This window comes from Eriocheir sinensis, chromosome 22, assembly GCF_024679095.1.
Source record: "Eriocheir sinensis breed Jianghai 21 chromosome 22, ASM2467909v1, whole genome shotgun sequence".
Taxonomy (NCBI): Eukaryota; Metazoa; Arthropoda; class Malacostraca; order Decapoda; family Varunidae; genus Eriocheir; species Eriocheir sinensis.
Window position 1 is genome coordinate 14091808 of NC_066530.1, and position 26006 is coordinate 14117813.

Below are 26006 nucleotides of genomic sequence, written 5' to 3' on the forward strand. Positions count from 1 at the left end.
TAGGACTGTGGGGATACGTTCAGGTTTCTCAGCAGCAAGTACAATATATATTTATGAGTCACCTGAGAGAGCTTATATACCTTGAAAGACTTATAAACATTTAAGACATTACCTACAGTTACATGGGAGAAAGTATTTACCTGGAAAGACCTGAAAACACGTAAACATACCTGCAATTACCTTCAGTTACCTGTATGAAAGAGTATATACGCGGAAATACATTGAAATACCCCCAAAAATACCTGTAATTACCTTAAGTTACCTGTGTGAGCGTATATATCTGGAAAAAACTTGAATACCCCAAAATACCTGCAATTACTTTACGTTACCTGTTTGAGAGAGTACCTGAAAAGACCTTGAATTACCCCCCCAAAAAACACCTGTAATTACCTTAAGTTACCTGTGTGAGAGTGTATACCTGAACATACCTTGAAATACCCCCAAAACACCTGGAATTACCTTAAGTTACCAATGAAAGAGTACATACCTGAAAATACCTTGAAATACCCCCCAAAAACACCTGCAGTTACCTTACGTTACCTGTTTGAGAGCATATTTACCTGGAAAGACTTTGAAATACCCCCCAAAACACCTTCAATTACCTTACGTTACCTGTTTGAGAGAGTATATACCTGGAAAAAACTGAAATACCCCCAAAACACCTGTAATTACCTTAAGTTACCAATGAAAGAGTATATACCTGAAAAGACCTCGACACCCTCCCCAAAACACCTGCAATTACCTTGAGCTACCTGGAAAAGAGAAGACAACGTAGAGACACTACTTCGTACAACTAACTAGACATAGCGTTTGACACATACTCTAATAAGCCTGAACTAGAGCAATGAAGACAAATGAAAACTCTTGCATTATGTGACTGGACGGCGTGTGATGAGGTAACTGTGTATGGTTAGAGTAATCAGTAGGGAATTTCGTAAACCTAACCGGGAATGACGTTATCCAGGAAGGGGGATTGTGTAGTTTCCGATCTGAGCAACTTTCTAGAAACCCTCAGCCAAGTTTGACGTTGAATGATTAATGAGACGACTATCCTCCTCCTCCTCCTCCTCCTCCTCCTCCTCCTCCTCCTCCTCTTCTTCATTCTCCTTTTTTGTCTTGCTCTTCTTTACTCCTCCCCTCTCTTCTGTCTTCTCCACCTTACCTCTTTCCTTCTCCTCCCTTCTCTTCGTTTTCTTACCTTCTACCTTTTCCTCTTTTACTTTCTCTATTTTTTACCTCTCGTCCTTTCTCTAACCTTCTCGTCCTCCTTATTGCTCCTCCAGTCCCTCTTCCCCCCCCCCCCGCCCTTTAATCAATCATGTGACGGCTTCCCTCCTGCCCTCCACTTCTGTTTCCTCCCTTCTTTTGGTGTCTTGTTCCTCGTCTTATTTATTACGGTTATCCTTGTTCTTGTTCTTCTCTTTCCTTTCTTATTTTTGTTCCCATTCGTTTCTTATTTCACTTTTTCTTTATTCTTATTTTCGTGTTTCTGTTTCACTTTTTTTATTCTTGTTTTTTATTCATTTTGCTTCCTTTATTTTTCTCTCTCACTCATTTCTTATTTTTATTCCTTCGTTTATCTTACATTTTCCTTATTCTTATTTTCACGTTTCTTTTTCACATTTTGTTTTTGCTTTCTTGTTATTTTTCTTACCCTCGTCTTTTAATCCTGTCCTGAATCTTCCTCATCTCCTTATTCATAGCATATCAAAGCTTTCATCATTTCTTCTCTTAAATATTTATTGGCATCATTTATATGTTGATTCCTCTTTACAGTATAACTCCGTCAGGCTTTCTTTTCAATATTTTCCTTCCTTTTCGTCTTCTCTCTCTCTCTCTCTCTCTCTCTCTCTCTCTCTCTCTCTCTCTCTCTCTCTCTCTCTCTCTCTCTCTCTCTCTCTCTCTCTCTCTCTCTCTCTCTCTCTCTCTCTCTCTCTCTCTCTCTCTCTCTCTCTCATGCAATTCTCCTTTCCTTCATTATCTTGCAAATACAGCTATTAACTCTCTTGTCTATTCTCTCTACGACCACTTAACTCTTCACTCTCTCCTTGCCTTTCTCTTTCTCTCATTTGGTAAATCTTTCTACACACAATCGCTCCTTCTCCTCCTATCCCTCCTCCTTCTACTACTATAACTCCATTTCTTCCTCCTCCTACTAATACGCCTTTTTCTTCCTACTTCTTATGCTTATACTCCTTTCCTTCCTTCTCCTCCTCCTATTCCTTCTACTCTACCAGTCCTCCTCCTCTTCCTCCTCCCCCTCCTCATTTTCTTCCTTTTTCTTCCATCAAAGCGTGGGAGAACGAGGCTAATGAAGTGGTCTGACGGTTCATTAGTTAGTGTGAGGCATAATTACATCACACATCATTGATTAATCTTGTGGTTGGTAAGTGGAACAAGAAAAAAATGGGAAGATGATGATGATGATGATGGCTGTTGTTGTTATTATTGTAGGAGGAGGAGGAGGAGGAGGAAAAGAAGAAACATTACCCAATCACAGAAAAAACAATAAAAATAAATTGGAGCTACACTTTTCAACTGAGAGAGAGAGAGAGAGAGAGAGAGAGAGAGAGAGAGAGAGAGAGAGAGAGAGAGAGAGAGAGAGAGAGAGATGGGTAGATTCTTGAACACATTAGCCTTTCCATCAACTCACGCGGAAGACTCTCTGATCGCTTTGTGTGGGAGGAAATGGTGTTGAATCCCCCTCCTAATCCCTTCTCGTCCCCCATCACGGGTTATTACAGTCATTAGTCAAGGGAATTACAAGAGAAGATGAGGTTAATAGGTTTTTCATTACTCTTGTTCATCGCTCAAAGTTGGATCATATACTCTCTCTCTCTCTCTCTCTCTCTCTCTCTCTCTCTCTCTCTCTCTCTCTCTCTGTCTCTCTCTATGTCTCTCTCTCTCTCTCTCTCTCTCTCTCTCTCTCTCTCTCTCTCTCTCTCTCTCTCTCTCAGTGTCTTTGTCTATCTATCTATCTATCTATCTTACTATCTTCGTCTCTCCATCACTCTCTGTTCTCTAGTTTTAAGTAAGGATGGAAGGATGAAAATAAAAGGAAGTAAGAAAGAAAAAAAAAGAAAAAGAGGAAGAGAAAGAAAGGATTAACAGTAAGTAGCCGTGCTCACCAACATTCTGGGCCGCCTGAGCCATTAGCTAAGTCTCATATTGACCATCGGAGAAAACTTAGGTACCTTAAATAACCTAAAACTACCCTCAGGACCAGCTTGTGTTTCCTGGGAGAAAGCAAGATCCAGAGAGTAAGAGCAGGTGGAGCAGGAGGAGAAGGAAGAGGAGGAGGAGGAGGAGGAGGAGGAGGAGGAAGAGGAGGAGGAGGAGGAGGAGAAAGGGGGTTAAAGAAGAAGCATTACCCACTCACAGATCAAAGCTAATAAAAACTGTAGCTACACTTTCAGTCTGACAGAGAGAGAGAGAGACGTTCAGGACTCCTAGGAGAAAGGTTGAACTCTTTTTATTTTCCCCTGAGTCATCTAAGACAAGCTATTTACCAGGATAGCCCATAAAAAACGTAATCACTTGCAATTATCTCAAGTTACCTAGGAGAGAGTAAGGACTATAGAGGCATCTTCAGGACTTTAAGAAGGAAGGTTGATATCTTTCTCTTTTCCCCTGAGTCAACTGAGACAGCCAATGTCCCTGGAAAGACAATAAACTCTTAATCACTTGCCATGATCTCAAGTTACCTGGAGGAGAGCAAGGACTATAGAGACATCTTCAGGACTTTAAGAAGGAAGGTTGATATCTTTCTCTTTTCCCCTGAGTCAACTGAGACAGCCAATGTCCCTGGAAAGACAATAAACTCTTAATCACTTGCAATGATCTCAAGTTACCTGGAGGAGAGCAAGGACTATAGAGACATCTTCATGACTTTAAGAAGGAAGGTTGATATCTTCCTCTTTTCCCATAAGTCACCTGAGACAGCCAATGTCCCTGGAAAGACCTCGTAACACACAAAGTATATCTGCAATTACCTTGAGTTGCCTTGGGAAGAGTTAGGACTGTGGGGATACGTTCTGGTTTCTCAGCAGCAAGTACAATATATATTTATGAGTCACCTGAGAGAGCTTATATACCTTGAAAGAAACATTTAAGACATTACCTACAGTTACATGGGAGAAAGTATTTACCTGGAAAGACCTGAAAACACGTAAATATACCTGCAGTTACCTTCAGTTACCTGTATGAGAGAGCATATACGCGGAAATACATTGAAATACCCCCCAAAATACCTGTAATTACCTTAAGTTACCTGTGTGAGAGTATATATCTGGAAAAAACTTGAATACCCCAAAATACCTGCAATTACTTTACGTTACCTGTTTGAGAGAGTACCTGAAAAGACCTTGAATTACCCCCCAAAACACCTGTAATTTCCTTAAGTTACCTGTGTGAGAGTGTATACCTGAACATACCTTGAAATACCCCAAAAACACCTGTAATTATCTTAAGTTACCTGTGTGAGAGTGTATACCTGAACATACCTTGAAGTGCCCCCCAAACACCTGTAATTACCTTAAGTTACCTGTGTGAGTGTATACCTGAACTTACCTTGAAATACCCCCAAAGTACCTTCAATTACCTTACGTTACCAATGAAAGAGTATATACCTGAAAATACCTTGAAATACCCCCCAAAAAACACCTGCAGTTACCTTACGTTACCTGTTTGAGAGTATATATACCTGGAAAGACTTTGAAATACCCCCCAAAACACCTTCAATTACCTTACGTTACCTGTTTGAGAGAGTAGATACCTGGAAAAAACTGAAATACCCCCTAAAACACCTGTAATTACCTTAAGTTACCAATGAAAGAGTATATACCTGAAAAGACCTCGACACCCTCCCCAAAACACCTGCAATTACCTTGAGCTACCTGGAAAAGAGAAGACAACGTAGAGACACTACTTCGTACAACTAACTAGACATAGCGTTTGACACATACTCTAATAAGCCTGAACTAGAGGAATGAAGACAAATGAAAACTCTTGCATTGTGTGATTGGACGGCGTGTGATGAGGTAACTGTGTATGGTTAGAGTAATCAGTAGGGAATTTCGTAAACCTAACCGGGAATGACGTTATCCAGGAAGGGGGATTGTGTAGTTTCCGATCTGAGCAACTTTCTAGAAACCCTCAGCCAAGTTTGACGTTGAATGATTAATGAGACGACTATCCTCCTCCTCCTCCTCCTCCTCCTCCTCCTCCTCCTCCTCCTCCTCCTCTTCTTCATTCTCCATTTTTGTCTTGCTCTTCTTTACTCCTCCCCTCTCTTCTGTCTTCTTCACCTTACCTGTTTCCTTCTCTCCCTTCTCTTCGTTATCTTACCTTCTACCTTTTCCTCTTTAACTTTCTCTATTTTTTACCTCTCGTCCTTTCTCTAACCTTCTCGTCCTCCTTATTGCTCCTCCTGTCCATCGTCCCCCCCCCCCGCCCTTTAATCAATCATGTGACGGCTTCCCTCCTGCCCTCCATTTCTGTTTCCTCCCTTCTTTTGCTGTCTAGTTTCTCGTCTTATTTATTACGGTTATCCTTGTTCTTGTTCTTCTCTTTCCTTTCTTACTTTTGTTCCCATTCGTTTCTTATTTCACTTTTTCTTTATTCTTATCTTCGTGTTTCTGTTTCACTTTTTTTATTCTTGTTTTTTATTCATTTTGCTTCCTTTTTTTCTCTCACTCCTTTCTTATTTTTATTCCTTCGTTTATCTTACATTTTCCTTATTCTTATTTTCACGTTTCTTTTTCACATTTTGTTTTTGCTTTCTTGTTATTTTTCTTACCCTCGTCTTTTAATCCTGTCCTGAATCTTCCTCATCTCCTTATTCATAGCATCTCAAAGCTTTCATCATTTCTTCTCTTAAATATTTATTGGCATCATTTATATGTTGATTCCTCTTTACATTATAACTCCGTCAGGCTTTCTTTTCAATATTTTCCTTCCTTTCCGTCTTCTCTCTCTCTCTCTCTCTCTCTCTCTCTCTCTCTCTCTCTCTCTCTCTCTCTCTCTCTCTCTCTCTCTCTCTCTCTCTCTCTCTCTCTCTCTCTCTCTCTCTCTCTCTCTCTCTCTCTCTCTCTCTCTCTCTCTCTCTCTCTCTCTCTCTCTCTCTCTCTCTCTCTCTCTCTCTCTCTCTCTCTCTCTCATGCAATTCTCCTTTCCTTCATTATCTTGCAAATACAGCTATTAACTCTCTTGTCTATTCTCTCTACGACCACTTAACTCTTCACTCTCTCCTTGCCTTTCTCTTTCTCTCATTTGGTACATCTTTCTACACACAATCGCTCCTTCTCCTCCTCTCCCTCCTCCTTCTACTACTATAACTCCATTTCTTCCTCCTCCTACTAATACGCCTTTTTCTTCCTACTTCTTATGCTTATACTCCTTTCCTTCCTTCTCCTCCTCATACTCCTTCTACTAATACTCCTTTCCTTCCTCCTCCTCCTCCTCCTCCTCCTCCTCCTCCTCCCCCTCCTCATTTTCTTCCTTTTTCTTCCATCAAAGCGTGGGAGAACGAGGCTAATGAAGTGGTCTGACGGTTCATTAGTTAGTGTGAGGCATAATTACATCACACATCATTGATTAATCTTGTGGTTGGTAAGTGGAACAAGAAAAAAATGGGAAGATGATGATGATGATGATGATGGCTGTTGTTGTTATTATTGTAGGAGGAGGAGGAGGAGGAGGAAAAGAAGAAACATTACCCAATCACAGAAAAAACAATAAAAATAAATTGGAGCTATACTTTTCAACTGAGAGAGAGAGAGAGAGAGCAACGTATCTCACCTAAGAAACTCATCCATCAACTTAAACAAGATAGACGGACACAAAGAGAGAGAGAGAGAGAGATGGGTAGATTCTTGAACACATTAGCCTTTCCATCAACTCACGCGGAAGACTCTCTGATCGCTTTGTGTGGGAGGAAATGGTGTTGAATCCCCCTCCTAATCCCTTCTCGTCCCCCATCACGGGTTATTACAGTCATTAGTCAAGGGAATTACAAGAGAAGATGAGGTTAATAGGTTTTTCATTACTCTTGTTCATCGCTCAAAGTTGGATCATATACTCTCTCTCTCTCTCTCTCTCTCTCTCTCTCTCTCTCTCTCTCTCTCTCTCTCTCTCTCTCTCTCTCTCTCTCTCTCTCTCTCTCTCTCTCTCTCTCTCTCTCTCTCTCTCTCTCTCTCTCTCTTTACTTTTATTTCTACCTGTCTTCCTTCCTAATTATCTGCTATGCCTTCTCTTTACCTGTATCTCTTCCTATACGTTTCCCTCTCACTTTCTGATTACCTTCTGTACCAGCACATCTTTTTCTAACCCTTCTTCTACCTTGCATGATTACCTTCTCTACTTCCTCTCTCAACTGCAGATGAAAGCTTTCCCTCTTCACGTAAACTCAGACCCTCATAGCGAGACATTTTCATTCCTTTTTCTTTAAGCCTTGACTCACATGGAAAACAGCGTCCGTCCAGCTCTTCATACCGTACCCTGAGTAGTAGGCCCTTGGTGTGTCTTGTCTAGGGACCCTCTGGTATATAATCCACTGGAGGTGCATTCGAGGCCTTAGCGTGGTACTCCCATCCCTTTTAGTCTCTTCTACGCGTCGACTCCAGCGCTCTCGGGGGAACTCAGCGGCCGGCCAGCTCTCTCTCCTTCCCGTACCTCGAGTAGTAGATGCTTGCTTCTTCTTCTTCTTCTTCTTCTTCTTCTTCTTTGTTCCGTTTTCTTCGTATTCCTGTTGTTGATCTTTGTTTTTTGTTTGTTTTCCTTAGTATCTTTCATTTTCTTATCTCTTTTTCTTATCTTCTCTTTTCTTATATTTTTTGTTTATCTTCCCTGTTATCTTTCTTTTTCTTATCTCTCTTTATTATCTTCTTTTCTTTTCTTATATTTTTTTTGTTTATCTTCCCTGTTATCTTTCTTTTTCTTATCTCTTTTTACTATCTTCTTTTCTTTTCTTACATGTTTTTTTGTTTTTTTCTTTCCCTGTCATCATTCTTTTTCTTGCTGTCTTCTCTCTTGTCTTCGCTTGGCTTACCTTGTGTTTTCTTCTTAGTTATTTTGCTCATCTTTGTTCTCATTTGCTTTTCCTGTTCCATTTATTTTACTTACTTTTTATCCTTGTCCTCACTTGGCTTACCTTATCTCTGTGCGTTTCTTTCTGTGTGTGTGTGTGTGTGTGTGTGTGTGTGTGTGTGTGTGTGTGTGTGTGTGTGTGTGTGTGTGTCTGTGTCTGTCTGTCTGGATGGATGGGGTGGGGGGTGTCTTTTTTGTCTGTTTTCTGTCAGTCTGTGTGTCTGGATGGCTGTGTGTTTCTCTCTCTGTTTGTGTCTGTTTATGTCTGTCTCTCTGGATGGGGGTGGGAGGCCTTTTCTGTGTCTGTGTTTGTCTGTCTGGATGTCTGGATGGGTGTGTGTTTCCCTCTGTGTTTGTCTGTCTGTCTGTCTGGATGGGTGTGTGTTTCTCTCTCTGTTTGTGTCTGTGTTTGTCTGTCTGTCTGTCTGGATGGGTGTGTGTTTCTCTCTCTGTTTGTGTCTGTGTTTGTCTGTCTGTCTTGATGGGGGTGGGGGTGTCTTTTCTGTGTCTGTTTCTGTCTGTCTGTGTGTCTGAATGTGTGTGTATATTTCGCTATCTGTTTGTGTCTGTTTGTGTGTCTGTCTGTCTGGATGGGGGTGGTGGTGTCTTTTCTGTCTCTGTTTTCTGTCTGTGTGTGTGGATGGGTGTGTGTTTATCTGTTTGTGTCTGTGTTTCTGTTTGTATGTCTGTTTGATCGCTGTCTGTATATATCTATGTCCTCTCTATTTATTTTTCTCTCTTTGTCTGCCGGAATGAAGAGCGACCAAATTCAGAAGGTTAAAAGCGAGTTGATAATGATTTGATGAGCGCAATGAACGGTGAATGACAGCACTCAATCACTGGCTAACTAACTGACCACCGACTGAACGAATAAACGACTGACTAACCTAACTGACTGACTGACTGATTGACTGATAACTGACGCTTTACTACATGAACCGAACATTAACTACAAGGAACATATTTTTTTTTCCTTCTTTCTCTCTGTATTATCCTCTTCTTCCTCTCTATTTTTCCCTCTCTTCCTTTCTTCATCACTTCCTCTCTCTCCCTCTTTTCCTGTACTTTCTTCCTCCGTCTTTATTATCTCTCTAACCTATCCTTACCTAACCTAATCTATTGTATATCTAACCTAACGTATTTTAATATAATTTAATCTATCTAATCTATTCTAACCTAATTTCATCTATCTAATCTATTATAACCTAATCTATCTAGTGCATATATAATCAAATCTGTTATAATCTAATCTAATCTAACTAATTCTCACCTAATCTTTCTATTGTATATCTAATCTATTATAATCTAATCTATCTAACCTAACCTAATCTATCTACTGTATATCTATTGTAATTTTCACCTACATAATTGCAAAAGACAATCAATTAAGGTATCTAATCTATTTGTATCTAATCTAATCTATAATCTAATCTAACCTCTAATCTCTCGTGTATCTATTCTACGTTTCATCAACATATATTAATCTATCTAATCTACTCTAACCTAATCTGTCTCTAGTGTAACTGTTGTAAGGAGGAGGAGGAGGAAGAGGAGCAGGAGGAGGAGGAGGAGGAGGAGGAGGAGGAGGAGGAGGAGGAGGAGTTAATCAATTCTTATCTAATCTGTTTTCCTTCTTACCTATTCTAACTTTATCTATTGTGTATCTATTCTAATTTTCATCCACATTGTCGAATCTAATCAACTATCTAATCTACTCTAACCAAATCTGTCTCTGGTGTAGCTGTTTTTAATTTTTAGCTACATACTCTAATCTAATCTATCTACTCTAACCTAATGAATCTCTAGTGTATCATCGTAATTTGCATCCACATACTCGAATCTAATCAACTATCTAATCTACTCTAACCTAATCTGTCTCTAGTCTATCATTGTAATTTTCATCCACATAAAAGCATTAGGCCATAAGGTAAGTTAGCGTCCTTCACCTGGTTAATCAAGTCTAGAAAGGATTATTATACACCTGAGAGTCTTGAATTACCGAGAACGTGAACCTTGTGTGTGTGTGTGTGTGTGTGTGTGTGTGTGTGTTCTCTCTCTCTCCTCATATTATTTCCATATAACAAGGTCTTACGTCCCTCCACGCTCATATTTCTTTCCTCCATTCCTCCCTCCCTCTTTCCTTTTCTCTTCTCTGTCTCCCTTCTTCTCTATTCGTAGTTTTATCTCCTTCCTTCTCCTGTGTTCCTGCTACTCTCTTTTATTTCAGACTCTCTTCTTCCCCTACATTCCTTCCTTCCTTACTTCCTTCCTCCCTTCCTTTCATCCTTCCTTCCTTTCTTCCTTCCTTCCTTCCAGTCTTTCTCTTTATTTTTCTTTCTTTCCTTCCTTCCTTCCTTCCTTCCTTCCTTCCAGTCTTTCTCTTTATTTTTCTTTCTTTCCTTTCTTCCTTCCTTCCATTCTTTCTCCTTCCTTCTTCTCTCCTTCATTCACAAAAGAGAGAGATTAGGAAGATGAGGTTACCAGAAAATATAGTTACAATAAAATTAGAAAGGAAAAGATATAATGACGGAAGAAAAGAAAAGGAAGAAGAGGAGGAGGAAGGAAAATAAAGACCTTAGAGTAAAAGGAGGAGGTGAACATGAAAGAGAAGTTATAACGAGGAGGAGAGGAGGAGGAGGAGGAGGCATAGAAAAAGAATACGCAAGTTGAGACAAGGATAGTATGTGAAAAAATATGAGAAGGTGGAAGAGGAGAAGCAGAAGAAGAAAAAGAAGAAGAAAAAGAAGGCAGAGGAGGAGGAGGAGGAGGAGGAAGAAGAAGAAGAAGAAGAAGACTAGGGGAGCGATTTTATTACCTTTAGGAGGAGGAGGAGGAGGAGGAGCAGGGAGGTAAGAATATTGAGAAACGAGAATAGGGAACCAAATAATGTATGTTTATAGGTTGTGAAGATCAGGTTATAGGCCTATCTCTGTGTGTGTGTGTGTGTGTGTGTGTGTGTGTGTGTGTGTGTGTGTGTGTGTGTGTGTGTGTACTCTTCCTTTCACTCTCCTCTAGATTTACATATAACAAGATCTTTCTGTCCCCTCTCGCAATATTTCTTCCATCTATTCCTTCCTTGTATTCCTCCTTCCATCCTTTCTCTTCTCTCTATCTCTCCTTTTTTATCCCTATTCTTCCTTCTCTTCCCTCTCTTTATCTCTCTTTCTCTAACAATATTCTTCCCTCTTTCCTTCTTTCGTTTCCCTTGTTCGTCTCTTATTCTCCTCTTTCGTACTTTCTACCTTCCCTCCTTCTTTTCTTTCTTCTTTTCTTTCCCTCTTTCGCTCCGTATTCTCCTCTTCTTCCTTTCTATTTTTCCCTCTCTTTCTTCTTTCAACATTTTCTCTTTCTCCTTCCCTTTTTTTCTTTGCTCTTTCCTTCCTTCTTTGCCATATTTATTTCTCTCTCCCTCCTTCCTTCTCTTCACCTTCTCTCTCTTCTCCTATCCCTTCGACCTACTTCCCTCCTTCCCTTCCAGTTTTCCTTCTCTATTCCTCTTCATCCATCTTTCTCTCTCTCTCCCTATCACCATATCACTCTTAATTCCTCTTCGTCCCTTCCCCTCTTTATTACTTTCTCCCTTTGTCCCTCTCTTCCTTTCCCTATTCATCACTCCCCTCCTCCTCCATCTCCTTCCTTCCCATCCTTCCCCTCTCCCATTCCATCCTATCACTTAACTCTCCTCCTCCTCCTCCTCTCTCTCTCCCTCCCTCAATCCTTCCTTCCCTCCCTTCTCCCTCTCTCCCTTGTTTTCTTCCAATTCACTGGTAGCCATAGAAACCAGACAGACAGACAGACAGACAGACAGAAAGACAGACAGACAGACAGAAAGGTACAGAATTAACCACTATGTAAAATTCCTTAGAGAGAGAGAGAGAGAGAGAGAGAGAGAGAGAGAGAATGGAAGGTGAAAAAAAAATAACAAAATTCTTTCCTTTAGTAATTAGTGTGAGAGGTGGGCGGTGATGTATGTATGTACGTGTGTGCGTGTGTGTGTGTGTGTGTGTGCGTGCGCTCGTCTCTCACTTTCTTCTTTCCTACCTTCTTTTCCTTTCCTTCTGTTCATCCTTTTCTTCATCCTCTTTCTTCATTCACTCAAAACCTAATATATAACTTTCTACAGTACCTTCTCTCTCTCTCTCTCTCTCTCTCTCTCTCTCTCTCTCTCTCTCTCTCTCTCTCTCTCTCTCTCTCTCTCTCTCTCTCTCTCTCTCTCTCTCTCTCTCTCTCTCTCTCTCTCTCTCTCTCTCTCTCTCTCTCTTACCTACCTATCTATATATCTATCTATCTTTCTATCTGTTTCTTGTACTTTTCTCTTCTCCTTCCTTTTTGGCTTAACTGAAATTCCAGGTAGAACAGTTAAGCTTAAGGGGAGCGTTCGGACAAGGGATTTCTGCAACAGGTGGTTTCGGCGGCGAACGAAATGCAAAGAAAAATACCAAAGAAAAAATTGTAATCCTTATTTTCCCTTATTAATCGTTGGCTTTGAAGTACGAAATGTAACCTTGATCTAGGCTTACCGAGAGAGAGAGAGAGAGAGAGAGATATTGGAAGAGACGTCTCTCTCTCTCTCTCTCTCTCTCTCTCTCATTAAAAGTTGAGTTTATTGAGGTTTAGGATAAGCCTGTGAGAGAGAGAGAGAGAGAGAGAAAGAAGAAGAAAAAGAAGAAAATGTAAAAGAAGGAAAGATAAAAATAGTAGTAGTAGTAGTAGTAGTAGTAGCAGTAGTAGTGTAGTAGTAGTAGTAGTAGGAGTAGGAGGAGGAGGAGGAGAAAGCGAAAGAAGAAGACAAAGAAGAAATGAGAGTAAAGGAATGACAGAGAAAGAGGAAGAGGAGCAAGAGGAGAAACAGGAGGAGATATTGGAAGAGGAGGAGGAGGAGTGAAACAGTACTGACAGGCATCCGTTTCGACTCTCAGCTTCAAAGTTCATCGTCATCACCATCAGGGAAGCTTCGAGTTGTGGAGCTTAAGCTTAATTGTGAGGGAGATACATGTGTTGCCCTCCTCCTCCTGCTCCTCCTCCTCCTCCTCCTCCTCCTCCACCTATTCTCTTCTCCTTCCTCCTCCTCCTCCTCCTCCTCTTTCTCCTCTTCCTCATTCTCTTTGTCTTCTCTACCTCCTTTCCTTTCTCTTTCTCTTTCGTTTCCTTTTTCTCTTCTTCTTTGTCCTCCTCTGTCTTTCCCTTTCCCATTCTCTTCTTTTCTTTGTTTTCTTTTTCTCTCCCGGTTTCGTCTTTTCTTTTTCCTTTTCCTCTTTCTTTTTCTTTCACTTTATCTATTTTCTTTCTCTTTCTCTTCTCTCCTTTTCTCTTACGCTTTCTCTTCCTCTTCTTCTTTGTCCTCCTCTTTCTTTTGCTTTCTCTTTCTCTCCTTCCTCTTCGTATTTCAGTTTCTCTTTCTCTTCTTCCTCTTCCTTTCTTTCTCTAGTTCTTTTTCGCTTTCTCTTAATTTTCTTCCTCTTTCTCTTCTTTCTCTTCGTATTTAAATTTTTCTTTCTCTTCTTCCTCTTCCTCTTTCTTCTTTCTTTTCTTCCTCTCTTTCGCTTTCTCTTAATTTTCTTCCTCCTACTCTTTCTCTTCCTCTTCCTCCTCCTCTTCTTCCTCCCCCTCTTCAACAAACTTCACTCCTCCTCTCTACCGCAGACTTCCTCTTTCTTCAACTTCTCCTCTTCAAAGTTTCTCTTCCACGAAATTATATATTAATTTTTTTTCTTTTTTCTTTCTTTCTCTCGTTCGACATCTTAATTTTTTTTCTCTATTACTGTTTCTTATCTCCTTTTCTCTTCCCTCTTCTCCTCTCTTTAATCTTTCTTTCTCACCTTCCTCCTCTTTCTTTTCTATCTTCTTTCTTTCCCTCATTTCCTCCTTATCTCCCTTTTTTTCTCCCTCTCCTCCCTTTCCTCCCTTTCCTACCTTTATTTGTTTCTTCCTTTTCTGCTATATCTCCTCCTCCTCCTCCTCCTCCTCTTCTTCCTCTTCTTCCTCTTCCTCTTCTTCCTCCTCTTTCTCCTTCGACAATGGATGGCTCAGTTTAGTCTTCCAGTTCACCAATATCTCCTCCTCCTCCTCCTCCTCCTCCTCCTCCTCCTCCTCCAAATACACTCACATGCTCCCTTCTCTCCCCTTCGCCTATTGCTTCATTTCACTCTTCCTCCTCCTCCTCCTCTTCTTCTTCTTCACAACACGTTACGTAATTTTCCTCTCCTCATCCTCCTATTCCTCCTTTTATATTCTTCCTTCTTCCCCCACCTCCTCTTTCTACCCCTCCTCCGTCTCCTCATTCCCTATTATCATTCTCATCTCCTCCACTTCTCCTCTTTCCTTCTTTTCTCTCCTTCCTCTTCGTAAAAGTAGAGAAAAAAGAGGAAAAAAGAAATCTGGAAAATATCAGAACGGTCATTTTTTTGTTGACACCTGATGCTTCTTGGTATTGGAAAGGTTGAGGGAGGGAGGGAGGGAAGGAAGAGGGGGGGGGGAGGAGAATGGAGGAGGAAAGGAAGGAGGGTAGGGAGGAAGAGGGATGGTGATATAGTAGAGAGGAAAAGGGAAGGAGGGGCGGAATAGAGAAAGAAGGGAGCAAGATGGAAAGTGATGAAGGAGAGAGGAAGGGAGGGAGGAGAGGAAGATTGGAATAGGAAAAAAGAGGAATGAAAGGTGTGATATGAGGGAAAGGGAGAAGGAAAAGAAAGGAAAAGGGAAAAGAAAAGGAGGGAATGGATGGGATGAAGAGGAAAAGAACAATGAAGGAAGTTAGGAAAGAAAGTAAAGAGGAAATAGTAGAAGGAATGAATAAATGAGAGGAGAAGGAGAAGAAAAGAATAAGGAAAGAGGGAATGGGGAGCAAAGGGAAAGACGGAGAGAGAATAAAAAAAAAATAAAAAAAAGGAAAATCAATGAAGAAATAATGAAAAAGAGAAAAACAGAAAATATAAGAAGAATAAAGGAAGGAAGGAAGGAGGGGAGAGATAAAAGGAGAGAGAGAGAGAGAGGAAGGAGGGAGAATAACGAAGTGACGGAGATTGATTTATAAGAAGAGGGGAAGGAGAAAAAAATAGTTGGAGGAGGAGGAGGAAAGTTGGTAAGGTTAGCGAGAGCTGACCGTCTGCTGTCATTTTTTTTCTTCTTCCTCGTAACCCTCCATATTTTTCTTTTTTTTCATTTTTCTTCTTCCTTTTTTCTTTTCCTTCCTTTTTCTTCTTCCTTTTTCCTTCCATTTTTTCTTCTTCCTCGTAACCCTCCTTATTTTTTTTCATTTCACTTTTTTCTTTTTTTTTCTTCTTAATCCTCTTTATTTTTCCTCCTAGTCCACCCTCGCTTTTTTTTCTTCCTTTCGTTCTTTCTCTTCCCTCTTAACTTTCTACTCATTTGTCTTTTTCCTCCTCTTCATTCTTATCTTTCTCCTCCTTCTTCCTTTCTTCGTTTTTTTCCTTAATTCCCTTATCATTTTCCTTCTGGTCTCTTCCTTTCTCTCTCTTATCCCTCTTTCCTTCTTTCACCTTTTCCTCTTTTTCACCTCCCTCATTCATCGTTTTCTTCTCTTCATTGTCTTCTTTTTCCCTCCTTCTCCCATCTTCTTTCTTGTCTTCCTTTCCTTCTTCTTCCTCTTTCCTCATAACATCCTGCTTTATTTTTTTTTCCTCCTTTCTTTCTCAGCGATTTCCTCCACTTAATTAATTCTTACCTTTTTCTTCCTCCTCCTCTTCCTCCTCCTCTTCCTCCTCCTCTTCATCGTTCCTCCTCCTTTCCCTTAACACAACCCTTAACTTTTCATTTTCTTCCTACCCATCTTTTTCCTCTTCATTCTCACCTCATTCCTCCTTTTCCACTTTACTGTTTTCCTTCCCGTTTCTCCTTTTCCTTTAACACAACCTTCAACTTTTTCCTTCATTTCAATCTCACATTTTTCTTCCTTTAAATAATTATCAACTTTTTTCTCTTTTTCCGCTTTCCGTTTTCCTTCCCCTTCCTCCTTTTCCTTTAACACAACCTTAACTTTTTCCTTCATTTCGATCTCACATTTTTCTTCCTTTAAATAATTATCAACTTTTTTCTCTTTTTCCGCTTTCCGTTTTCCTTCCCCTTCCTCCTTTTCCTTTAACACAACCTTAACTTTTTCCTTCATTTCGATCTCACATTTTCGTCCTTAAATAAGTCTCCCCTTTTTCCTCCTTTTCCACTTTACCGTTTTCCTTCTTCTTCCTCTTTCATCATAACGCTTCTTCCTCTTCATTATCATATTTTCATCCTTTAAATTTTCACCTTTTTCCTCTTACGCTATATTGTCATCCTCCTCCTCCTCTTCCTCTTCCTTCTCCTCCTTGCCCTTCTTCACGCTACCCACACACCTTTCTAGCTAATGGACTACCTGGGTCTGAAACCGTCTGGATTTAGCCCAAACCCACGATATATTTCAGTATCTTGTCACTCGTCTCAACACTCCTGAAGTTCACGCCTCTCATTTCCCATTCTTCCGTTTCCCTCCAGTTGTCAGGTCACGTCAGGTCATGTTAGGTTAAGTTAGGTTAGACGAGGCTAGGTGTGAGTGTTTTCTGATTCTTCTTTTTTTTTGTATTTCTGTCTCTGTCTGTTGATCCTCCTTCTGTATCTCGTGTTTGTTTCTCTCCGTCTGTTGCGTCTCTGTCTCTCCTTGTCTTCTGTTTCTCTTATTTTTCCTTCCTGTTGGTTTTTATAGTTATTTTTTGGGGATTCAGTTTATTCTCCTCATTTCGCATTTGTTTTAATCTTCCTCCTCTTCCTCCTCCTGTCTCATTCTCATTTACCCCTATCCTTTCCTCTCCTTCTTGTCCTTTTTTTCATTCTGCTCCCTTTTCTTCTTCTCATTTCCCCTTTCTTCGCCTCTTCCTCCTCCTCCTCTTTCATTGCCATTTTCCCTCTTTATCTCTTCTACTTCCTCTTTCATTCTTCTCCTGTTTCTTCTCCTCCTCTTATCATTTCCCCTTTCATCTCCTCTTCTTCCTCATTCTCTTTCATTCTTCTTTATTTTTTTATCCTCCTTTCATTCTCATCTCCCCTTTCATCTCCTCTTCCTCCTCATTCTCTTTCATTCTTCTTTATTTTTTTATCCTCCTCCTTTCATTCTCATCTCCCCTTTCATCTCCTCTTCTTCCTCATTCTCTTTCATTCTTCTTTATTTTTTTATCCTCCTCCTTTCATTCTCATTTCCCCTTTCATCTCCTCTTCTTCCTCATTCTCTTTCATTCTTCTCCCTTTTCTTATCCTCCTCCTCTTTCATTCTCATTTCCCATTTCATCTCTTCTTCCTTTTCCTTTCATTTTTCTTCTTTTTCTCCTCCTCTGTCGTTCTCATTTCCCCTTTCATCTCCTCTTCTTCCTTTTCCATTCTCTTTTCCCCTTTCATCTCCTCATCTTCCTTCTCCTTTCATTCTTCTTCCTTTTCTCCTCCTCTGTCGTTCTCATTTCTCCTTTCATCTCCTCTTCTTCCTTTTCCTCCTTCATTCTTTCCCCATTTCTCCTCCTCCTCTTCTTATCTCCCCTCCTCCTTTCCTTCACTTTCACTTTCTTGCACTTCACCAGGTAACTCCCACACACACCTGTTGAGCCTAATTAATACCTTACCTGTGGGCGAAGGGTCAGGTGCTTTTTATGAGTGTGGGAGGAAGGTTACCTGTCCACCTGTCCTTTCCCTTTCAAGAAGTGACACATGTTGGTATTTTAACGAGGAAAGAAATGGAAAGGGAAAGGGTTAGGTTAGGTTAGGTAGCTAGGTAGGTAGGTAGGTTAGGTTAGGTTAGGTTAGGTAAGGTTGGTAAGGTTAGGTTGGTTGGTAGGTAGGTTAGGTTAGGTAAGGCTAGGTAAGGTTGGTAAGGTTAGGTTGGTTGGTAGGTAGGTTAGGTTAGGTAAGGCTAGGTAAGGTTGGTAAGGTTAGGTTGGTTGGTAGGCAGGTAGGTTAGGTAAGGCTAGGTAAGGTTGGTAAGGTTAGGTTGGTTGGTAGGTAGGTTAGGTTAGGTAAGGCTAGGTAAGGTTGGTAAGGTTAGGTTGGTTGGTAGGTAGGTTAGGTTAGGTTAGGTTAGGTAAGGCTAGGTAAGGTTGGTAAGGTTAGGTTGGTTGGTAGGCAGGTAGGTTAGGTTAGGTTAGGTAAAGCTAGGTAAGGTTAGGTTGGTTGGTTGGTAGGCAGGTAGGTTAGGTAAGGCTAGGTAAGGTTGGTAGGCAGGTAGGTTAGGTAAGGCTAGGTAAGGTTGGTAAGGTTAGGTTGGTTAGGTTAGGTAAGGCTAGGTAAGGTTAGTAAGGTTAGGTTGGTTAGGTTAGGTAAGGCTAGGTAAGGTTGGTAAGATTAGGTTGGTTAGGTTAGGTAGGTAGGGTAGGTTAGGTAAGGTTAGGTTAGGAAGGTAGATAGGTTAGGTTAGGTTGGTTAAGTTAGGTTAGGTTAGGTTAGGTTAGGTAGGGTAGATAGGGAGGTAGATGTATGAGAAGAAATACAAGTACGAGTAGCAACAGTGATTTATTGGCGGTCACGTTTTTCAGACTCCGGAGGGGAACATGACACGCGTGGGAGGAGGAGGAGGCGGAGGAAGAGGAGGAGGAGGAGGAGGAGGAGGAGGAGGAAGAAGAGGAAAGGAAAGGGAGCGGGAAGATAATGTTTGCTTTGCTCACGTGTTCGCTCTTAGGGTGTGTGTGTGTGTGTGTGTGTGTGCGTGTGTGCTTCTTTCTCTTTTATATGTTCCTTCTCGCATTTCTTTTTTTTTCATGTTTCTTGTATTTATTTTCTTTTGTGTATTTCTTTCTTGATATTTCTTTACTTCTATGTTGTTCGTATTAATTTATTTTTATTTATTTATTTATTTATTTATTTATTTACTTATTTATTTATATTTCTCTTTCTATGTTCATTCTCGTGTTGTTGTTTTTTTTCATTTCTTTTCTTGCACTCATTTATCCGTCTTTAATAATTTTTTTGCTTAGGTTCTGTTTTTTTTTTTTTTTTCATGAAGTAACGTGAATATTTTTTGGAGTAATATAAAAAAAGAGAATTATAAAACGAAACATATAAGTCTTTAATCATGCCAAGAATTGCATATAAGAAGGAAAAACCAATAACAAAGGTATATACATTTTTTACAAGACCCCAAAAATAAAAAAATAAACTATAAATAAACACCCTCGAAAGCATACATCAAAACGCGAAGGAATAAAATATGAAACCTTGTAAAACGAAACGTACGCAGACTCGAAAATAAGTGAAGCGAAACATTTAGAAACGGCTGACTGAAACCTCCGAAGCGAGACTCGATACGGCGTGAGAGAGAGAGAGAGAGAGAGAGAGAGAGAGAGAGAGAGAGAGAGAGAGAGAGTGTATATATAACGTAATCTAGTCATTCGTAAAGGATATAAATTTAATACTACCTCGCCGTGTGTGTGTGTGTGTGTGTGTGTGTAACGTTATGTGTACTAGATTTGCGTTTGCGTTGATATTTATTGCATATTCGGAAAACATTGTGAATATATATTTTTTTTTGTTTATATATTTGATGAGTTTTATTTCATCTTTCGTAAATCTGTCACAGTGTTGCATACGTTGGAAATGGGTTTATGATGTCTATATTTTAGGACTTGTTTGATTTGTTTATATATATTACCTGTTTGCCGTTTTTAATTACTCTATGGGTAGATTAAGGGGTGTAGTAGTAATAGTAGTTGTAGTTGTAATAGTAGTAGTAGTAGTAGTAGTAGTTATAGTAGTAGTAGTAGTAGTAGTAGTAGTAGTAGTAGTAGCAGTAGTAGTAGTGATAAGTCGTCTTTTTTATTGTTTTTGTAATAACTAACGATAACAGTACTGATAACAAGAACAGCTACAACAACCAAAATCCGTACTCGAACATTTCCATACATTTTTCTTTCATTCAGTCACGCACACATATCAACACATACACGCACACACCTCCCCCCATCTCCTCCCCCACCCACGCGCCGCCCTCTCCTATAATACCTTCGCCATTGCAATTCTAAACGCTCAGCAAATCTTTACTTTTTCACACACACTTTTTTCCTTCCTCCACCCACGCACACCTTCCTCCTCTTCCTCTTTGTCATCTTCCTCTTCTCATTCAGTTTCTCTTTCGGTCTCTTTCTCTTTCTCATCTTCCTCTTCCTTTGTTTATTTCGCTCTCTCTTCACTTTCTTCCTTTTTCTCGAGTTTTCTTTCTGTTCTTCCTTTTCCTCTCTCAGTTTCGCTTTCCCTCTCTCTTCTTCTTCTGCTTTCACTTCTTTCTCTCTATGGCTTTCCTTTTTTCTCCTTCCTCCTCCTCTTTCTATTTCGCTTTCTCTTTCTCTTCTTCCTCTTTCCCTATCTTTCTCCGTTTCGTTTCCTCTTTTTTTATTTCTCTTCTCCCCTTTCTCCTCCTCTTCCTCACCTTCCTCTTCAATAAACCTCCTCCCTCTTCTCTACCGCAAACTTCCTTCTCTTCCACAAAGTTTCTCTTACGAACCTCTGTTTTTCTTTTTCTCCTCCCCCCTATTTCTCTTTTTCTATCGTGCATTTGTTTTTTGCTCTCTTCCTCTTTCTGTCTCTCACGCATGCAACCCTTCCCCCTTCCACGCATCCCACCCCTTCCTTCCCCACTTACCAACCCTGCACCCCTTTCATAATCATACCTTCTTATTCTCTTTCATACACTTCTTGCGTTATTCTTTCCAATTTCTTCTCTTTCCCCTTTGCTCTCTGCTCCTCTGTGTCTCACCCTTCTCCCCTCTTCTACCTCTCATAGTCCTAACTAAACCTCCACATCCTCCCCCCACACACACATTAACTACATAACCAACTCTCTAACTACCTTCCTAACTACTTAATTTTCTAACTAAATAACTAACTCTGCAATTACCAAACTACCTATCTCTCTATATAACGACCGAACCAGCTAACTATCTACCTCTCTATTCATCTTGCTACCAAACTATATAAGTACATTCCACCTTTGTACAAGTAACCGCCTAGCAACTCCCTCGTCCGATGCAGTGACCGTCCGCTAGAATGAGAGAGAGGATTGTTGCCTCGGATAAAAGACTAAACCGTTGCAGCGAAAAATTGTGGGAAAAAACACTCGCTTTGATCCGACAAATTGAAGGGTATCCATTGACTCTTAAGTGGCGGACTTCTCTCAGCTCTGTGTTCCTTTTTTTTCCACTTTATTTCGTTCAGCGTCGACTCCTCACTTAGTTGTTTTAAAGCGTTTTGTTTATTATTGTTTCTTTTTGTTCCTCGCGATTTTTTTTTTGTCTAATTTACTTCGTTTGTTTCGGTGGTAGTAATTGTAGTAGTAATAATAGCAATACGTAGGGGTAGTAATTGATATCATAGTAATATTTTTTTTGTGTGTATTTTTAGTCATCTGTTGTTCTCTTTCATGCACTCCCTTCTTTCGTTTCTTCTTCTATCGTTTGTTACTCTCTATCCTTTCTCCTCTTCACCTCCCTTCTCGCACATTCCTATATCCCCTCCTCCTCCTCCCTTCACACTAACTACCTAACCACCTAACTATTTAACAACCTACCTACCTATCTAACTAACCAACTAACTGTGCAACTACTAAACTATCTACATATCTAGCAAACTATATATACTTTCCTAAATAACTACCAAACTATCTAATTATCTTACTACCTAAACTGTATAACTACCTAACTACCAATATAACAAACTATCTATAACTAACGACCTTTTTTGCGTGTATTAGTGAGAGCATCTGTACGTTATCCTTTCCCACAATAACTAACCACGCATCTCTTCCCCCGCACAGGAGATGACCAATGTAAGCCAGGAGGAAGCCACTAGCCCCATCCCAGGAAGCATGGAGGTGCTGGGCGTGGGGGCGGAGGGCGTGGTGGAGGGCGTGGTGGAGAAGGCGATGAGCCCGGAGATCCAGTACATGGGTCACATCGCCTACAGTGTGGTCGCTCCCGTCATCATAAGCTTCGGCATCCTCACCAACGTCCTGAATCTGGTGGTTCTTAGTAGACCGTCCCTGCGCGGCCCGACCTTCAGGTATGGACAGGTGTGGTGATGGTGGTGGTGGTGGTGGTGGTTATGGTAGTGGTGGTGATGATGGGGGCTGTTATCGTGTATATCTTGGTGGTTCTGTGATTGTGGTGATGATGACTGTGGTAGTGCGTGTTGTAGTTGAGGTGTTGATGGTTGTTGTTGGTGGTGGTGGTGATGGTGATGATGGTTAGGTTGTGGTGGTGGTGATGATAATGATGGAGGTGGTAACTATTGTATTGTAATGGTGATTGTGGTGGTTTTAGTGGTTATTTTAGCGGTGGTTGCGGCTATGGTGGTGGTGGTGGTGGTGGTGATGTAGGTGGTTGTTATCCTCATGTGGTGGAGCTTATGGTGTGAGTTGCGGTTGTTTTGGTGGTGGGTTGTGGTGGTTGTGGTGTTTGACTTGGTAGGTTGTTCTTTAAAAGGTTGTAGAGCTATCAAAACCACCTCCACCACCTCCTCTTTGTTCTATTCTATCATGTCCTGCCGCGCCTATAGTCTATCAGTGGTTTCAGTAGTTCAACAGTCACCCTATGTATTCTATGTATTCTATGTATCCCTCCTCCTCCTCCTCCTCTTCTTCATTCTTCTCCTCTTCCTTTCCCTCTCTCGCTTTTTCTTTTTCTTCTTTTCTTCTTCTTCTCCCGCTTCTTTTTCTGTTTCTTCTTTCTTCTTCTTTTTCTTTCTTCTTTCTTCTCCTCCTCCTCTTCTTCATTCTTCTCCTCTTCCTCTCCCTCTCTCGCTTTTTCTTTTTCTTCTTTTCTTCTTCTTCTCCCGCTTCTTTTTCTGTTTCTTCTTTCTTCTTCTTTTTCTTTCTTCTTTCTTCTCCTCCTCCTCTTCTTCATTCTTCTCCTCTTCCTCTCCCTCTCTCGCTTTTTCTTTTTCTTCTTTTCTTCTTCTTCTCCCGCTTCTTTTTCTGTTTCTTCTTTCTTCTTCTTTCTTCTTCTTTCTTCTCCTCCTCCTCTTCTTCATTCTTCTCCTCTTCCTCTCCCTCTCTCGCTTTTTCTTTTTCTTCTTTTCTTCTTCTTCTCCCGCTTCTTTTTCTGTTTCTTCTTTCTTCTTCTTTTTCTTTCTTCTTTCTTCTCCTCCTCCTCTTCTTCATTCTTCTCCTCTTTCTCTCCCTCTCTCGCTTTTTCTTTTTCTTCTTTTCTTCTTCTCCCGCTTCTTTTTCTGTTTCTTCTTTCTTCTTCTTCTTCTTTCTTCTCCTCGTCCTCCTCTTCCTCCATTTCCTCCTCTTTTTTCCTGTTGAACTACTCACCAACTTTTACTTTGACTGAGAAAAGTAATATTGTGTGTGTGTGTGTGTGTGTGTGTGTGTGTGTGTGTGTTCGTGATGCCCCAATATCCCTTCTCCCCTCATCGATTTAATTACATGATACCTGGAGTTTGCATAAATGGCGTCGCCCTTCATTCTATAGACACGGACACCTTTCCCAAACAATGCCGGACACGGAGAGGGGGAGGGAGAGAACGCACGAATAATTATAATCTGCGTTTACCAATATTTACGAGTCAACGGTTCTTTAAAATTGGACTCTCCCTATAAATAAGTCAATAAGTAATAAAAGGCGAGGAGGATGAGGAAATATGAGGAGAAAGATGATGAAATAACCTAATAAAAGGGAATAGAAAACCTGAAAACGTGACGAAAGGGACTGTCATGCCAAGTTAAGGAATAGGCGAGAAATTAGAGGAAGAAAGAACAGGAGGAAGGATTATGACTTAACCCTATCCGATCCGACGGGGTACATATCTGGGCTCCCCTCAGGCACTTCGATCAAAACGATACACCTTTTCTTTTTTAATTTTCCACTGGCTTCTTTCCACTCATTATTCATTATTGTTTTACACTGTTGATTCGGTACCAGTACTTAGTGTTCATAGCGTTATCGTTGTTCAGATAAATGAGTACGATGCGCGGTGTTACGAGCGCGAAATTTGAAAACGTCGGATCGTATAGGGTTAAGGGAAGAACAAGTAGGAGAGAAAGAAGGAATAAATAAATGAATAAATACGTAGATATAAATTGACCAAAAGGGAAGGACGTCCAGCAGATGGCGTGAAGGTATTCAGAAATATTTGGAACGTTGACATTGAGCCTGGAAACGAGAGAGAGAGAGAGAGAGAGAGAGAGAGAGAGAGAGAGAGAGAGAGAGAGAGAGAGAGAGAGAGAGAGAGAGAGAGAGAGAGAGAGAAGAGGAAAATAGATTAAAACAGAAACTAGGACAAAGCGAAGGACAGAGGAAGAGGAAAGAGAATGAGAAGACAAGGGAAAGAGAGAAAGAGGGGGTGAGAATGAAAAAATGGATAAATTGAAGCTAGAGAAACAGAATAAACGTGGATATTGGTACAAAGGGAAGAGGAGAAAGGGAGAGACAAATAAGAAAACAAGAAAATTCAACACAAGAGAAAATGAAATGAAAGAAAAATGTAAAATGAAATGCCGAACATGATAAATGGGAATAATTAACGAAGAACAGAAGTAAAACAAAATACAAAAAATGGAGAAAAATAGCATAACAATATTTTTTTAACGTGACATGAAAAAAAAAGGAAGAAATGAAAAATGAGAGAAATATATCACCAAAAAGGGAATTTATATTTTACTCTGGCCTGGTTCAAATTTCTGATTCAAACTTTTTCCCGCATATAAAATGGATGAATTGGGACGCAGAGGGCGAAGAAGAAGAGGAGGAGGAGGAAGAGGAATTTGGAGCATGAATGAGGAGGAGGAGGAGGAGGAGGAAATGGAAATGAGACACGAAGGAGGAGAAAGAGGAATTGGAACACAAGAGAAGGAGGAATAGGAGGAGGAGGAGGAATTGGGACACGAACAATGAAAAGGAGGGAAAGAAAAAATTAGGACAGAAAGAGGAGGAAGAGAAAGAAGAAGAGGAGGAGGAGGAGAAACTGGAACAAGAAAAACGAAGAGGAGAAAGAGAAGGAATAGGAACACGAAGAAGGGAAGAGAAAGAAGAGAAGGAATTGGAACAGAAAGGAGGAGGTGGAGGAGGGGGAAGAGGAGGAGGAGGAATATTTTGATGTGAAAGTTCAAATGAAAGGGGAAAAAAAACCCATTAGAGAAACTATAGACAAAGGAAGGGAAGAAAAAAGGTGGAATAGGAAAAGTTTTAAAGGGGACTCTTGAAAAGAAAAATGAAAGTACGTGAAGTGGACAAAAAAAAAAAAAGAGGCTGAGTGATTACCTTCTCAATTATTTTTTTCTTCTTTTTTTCTTCATTTTGTTCTACTTTTCTCATTAGGCCACATTCTATAGACGCTATTTGTCTTTTTTTTTCTTTTTACTTCATTTTCTTTTTCCTTCTTTTCTTCTTCTTTTCTTCTATAGACTTTGGATGCTTCACGTCACTAACCGTTCTCTCTTTCTTAATTTTCTTTTTCTTCTTTTTCTTCTTCATTTTCTTAATTTTCTACTTTTATTTTTTCTTGGTTTCTTTATAGACTTGGATACTTCGTCACTAACCTTTTTCTCTTTTTCTTCATGTTCTTTTCATTTTCTTCTTTTATTAATTTCCTTCTCCTCATTTTCGTATTTTTCTTCAATTTCTTATCAACTTTCTTCTCAGTTTCTTCTTTTTTCCACATTTCCTTCATTTCCTTCTTTTCTTCTTTCCTTTAATAAACGCTAGATGATTCACGTCACTAATTTTCTCTTTATTTTCACACTCCCAAAATAGATCCAATTACTGATACGAGACAAAGGGAAACAGTAAAAAACAGATAATACAGTTGCATCTTTTGTTGGTCTTAATTGCAATCCTTATCAACACGAGACACCATTACTGTTTCCATATTAAGGCCTAAAAAAGGATATTGGGAAAGGTAGAAAAAAATAACTGGTGTACTTATGATGATATCAGTGGGTTCTTAGGTGGTAAAAGAGGAGA

General features: G+C 40.2%; 1 protein-coding gene across 5 annotated transcripts in view; it reads left to right on the forward strand.

Annotated features, from left to right (window-relative positions):
* LOC127002117 (probable G-protein coupled receptor AH9.1) overlaps window positions 1-26006 on the forward strand; it is a 171053-nt gene that overhangs the window by 130036 nt on the left and 15011 nt on the right. For all 5 annotated transcript variants that reach the window (XM_050867704.1, XM_050867703.1, XM_050867699.1 and 2 more), the window contains exon 5: window positions 21857-22101. In XM_050867704.1, the coding sequence (XP_050723661.1) occupies window positions 21857-22101 (245 nt within the window). The remainder of the gene's footprint in view (window positions 1-21856; window positions 22102-26006) is intronic.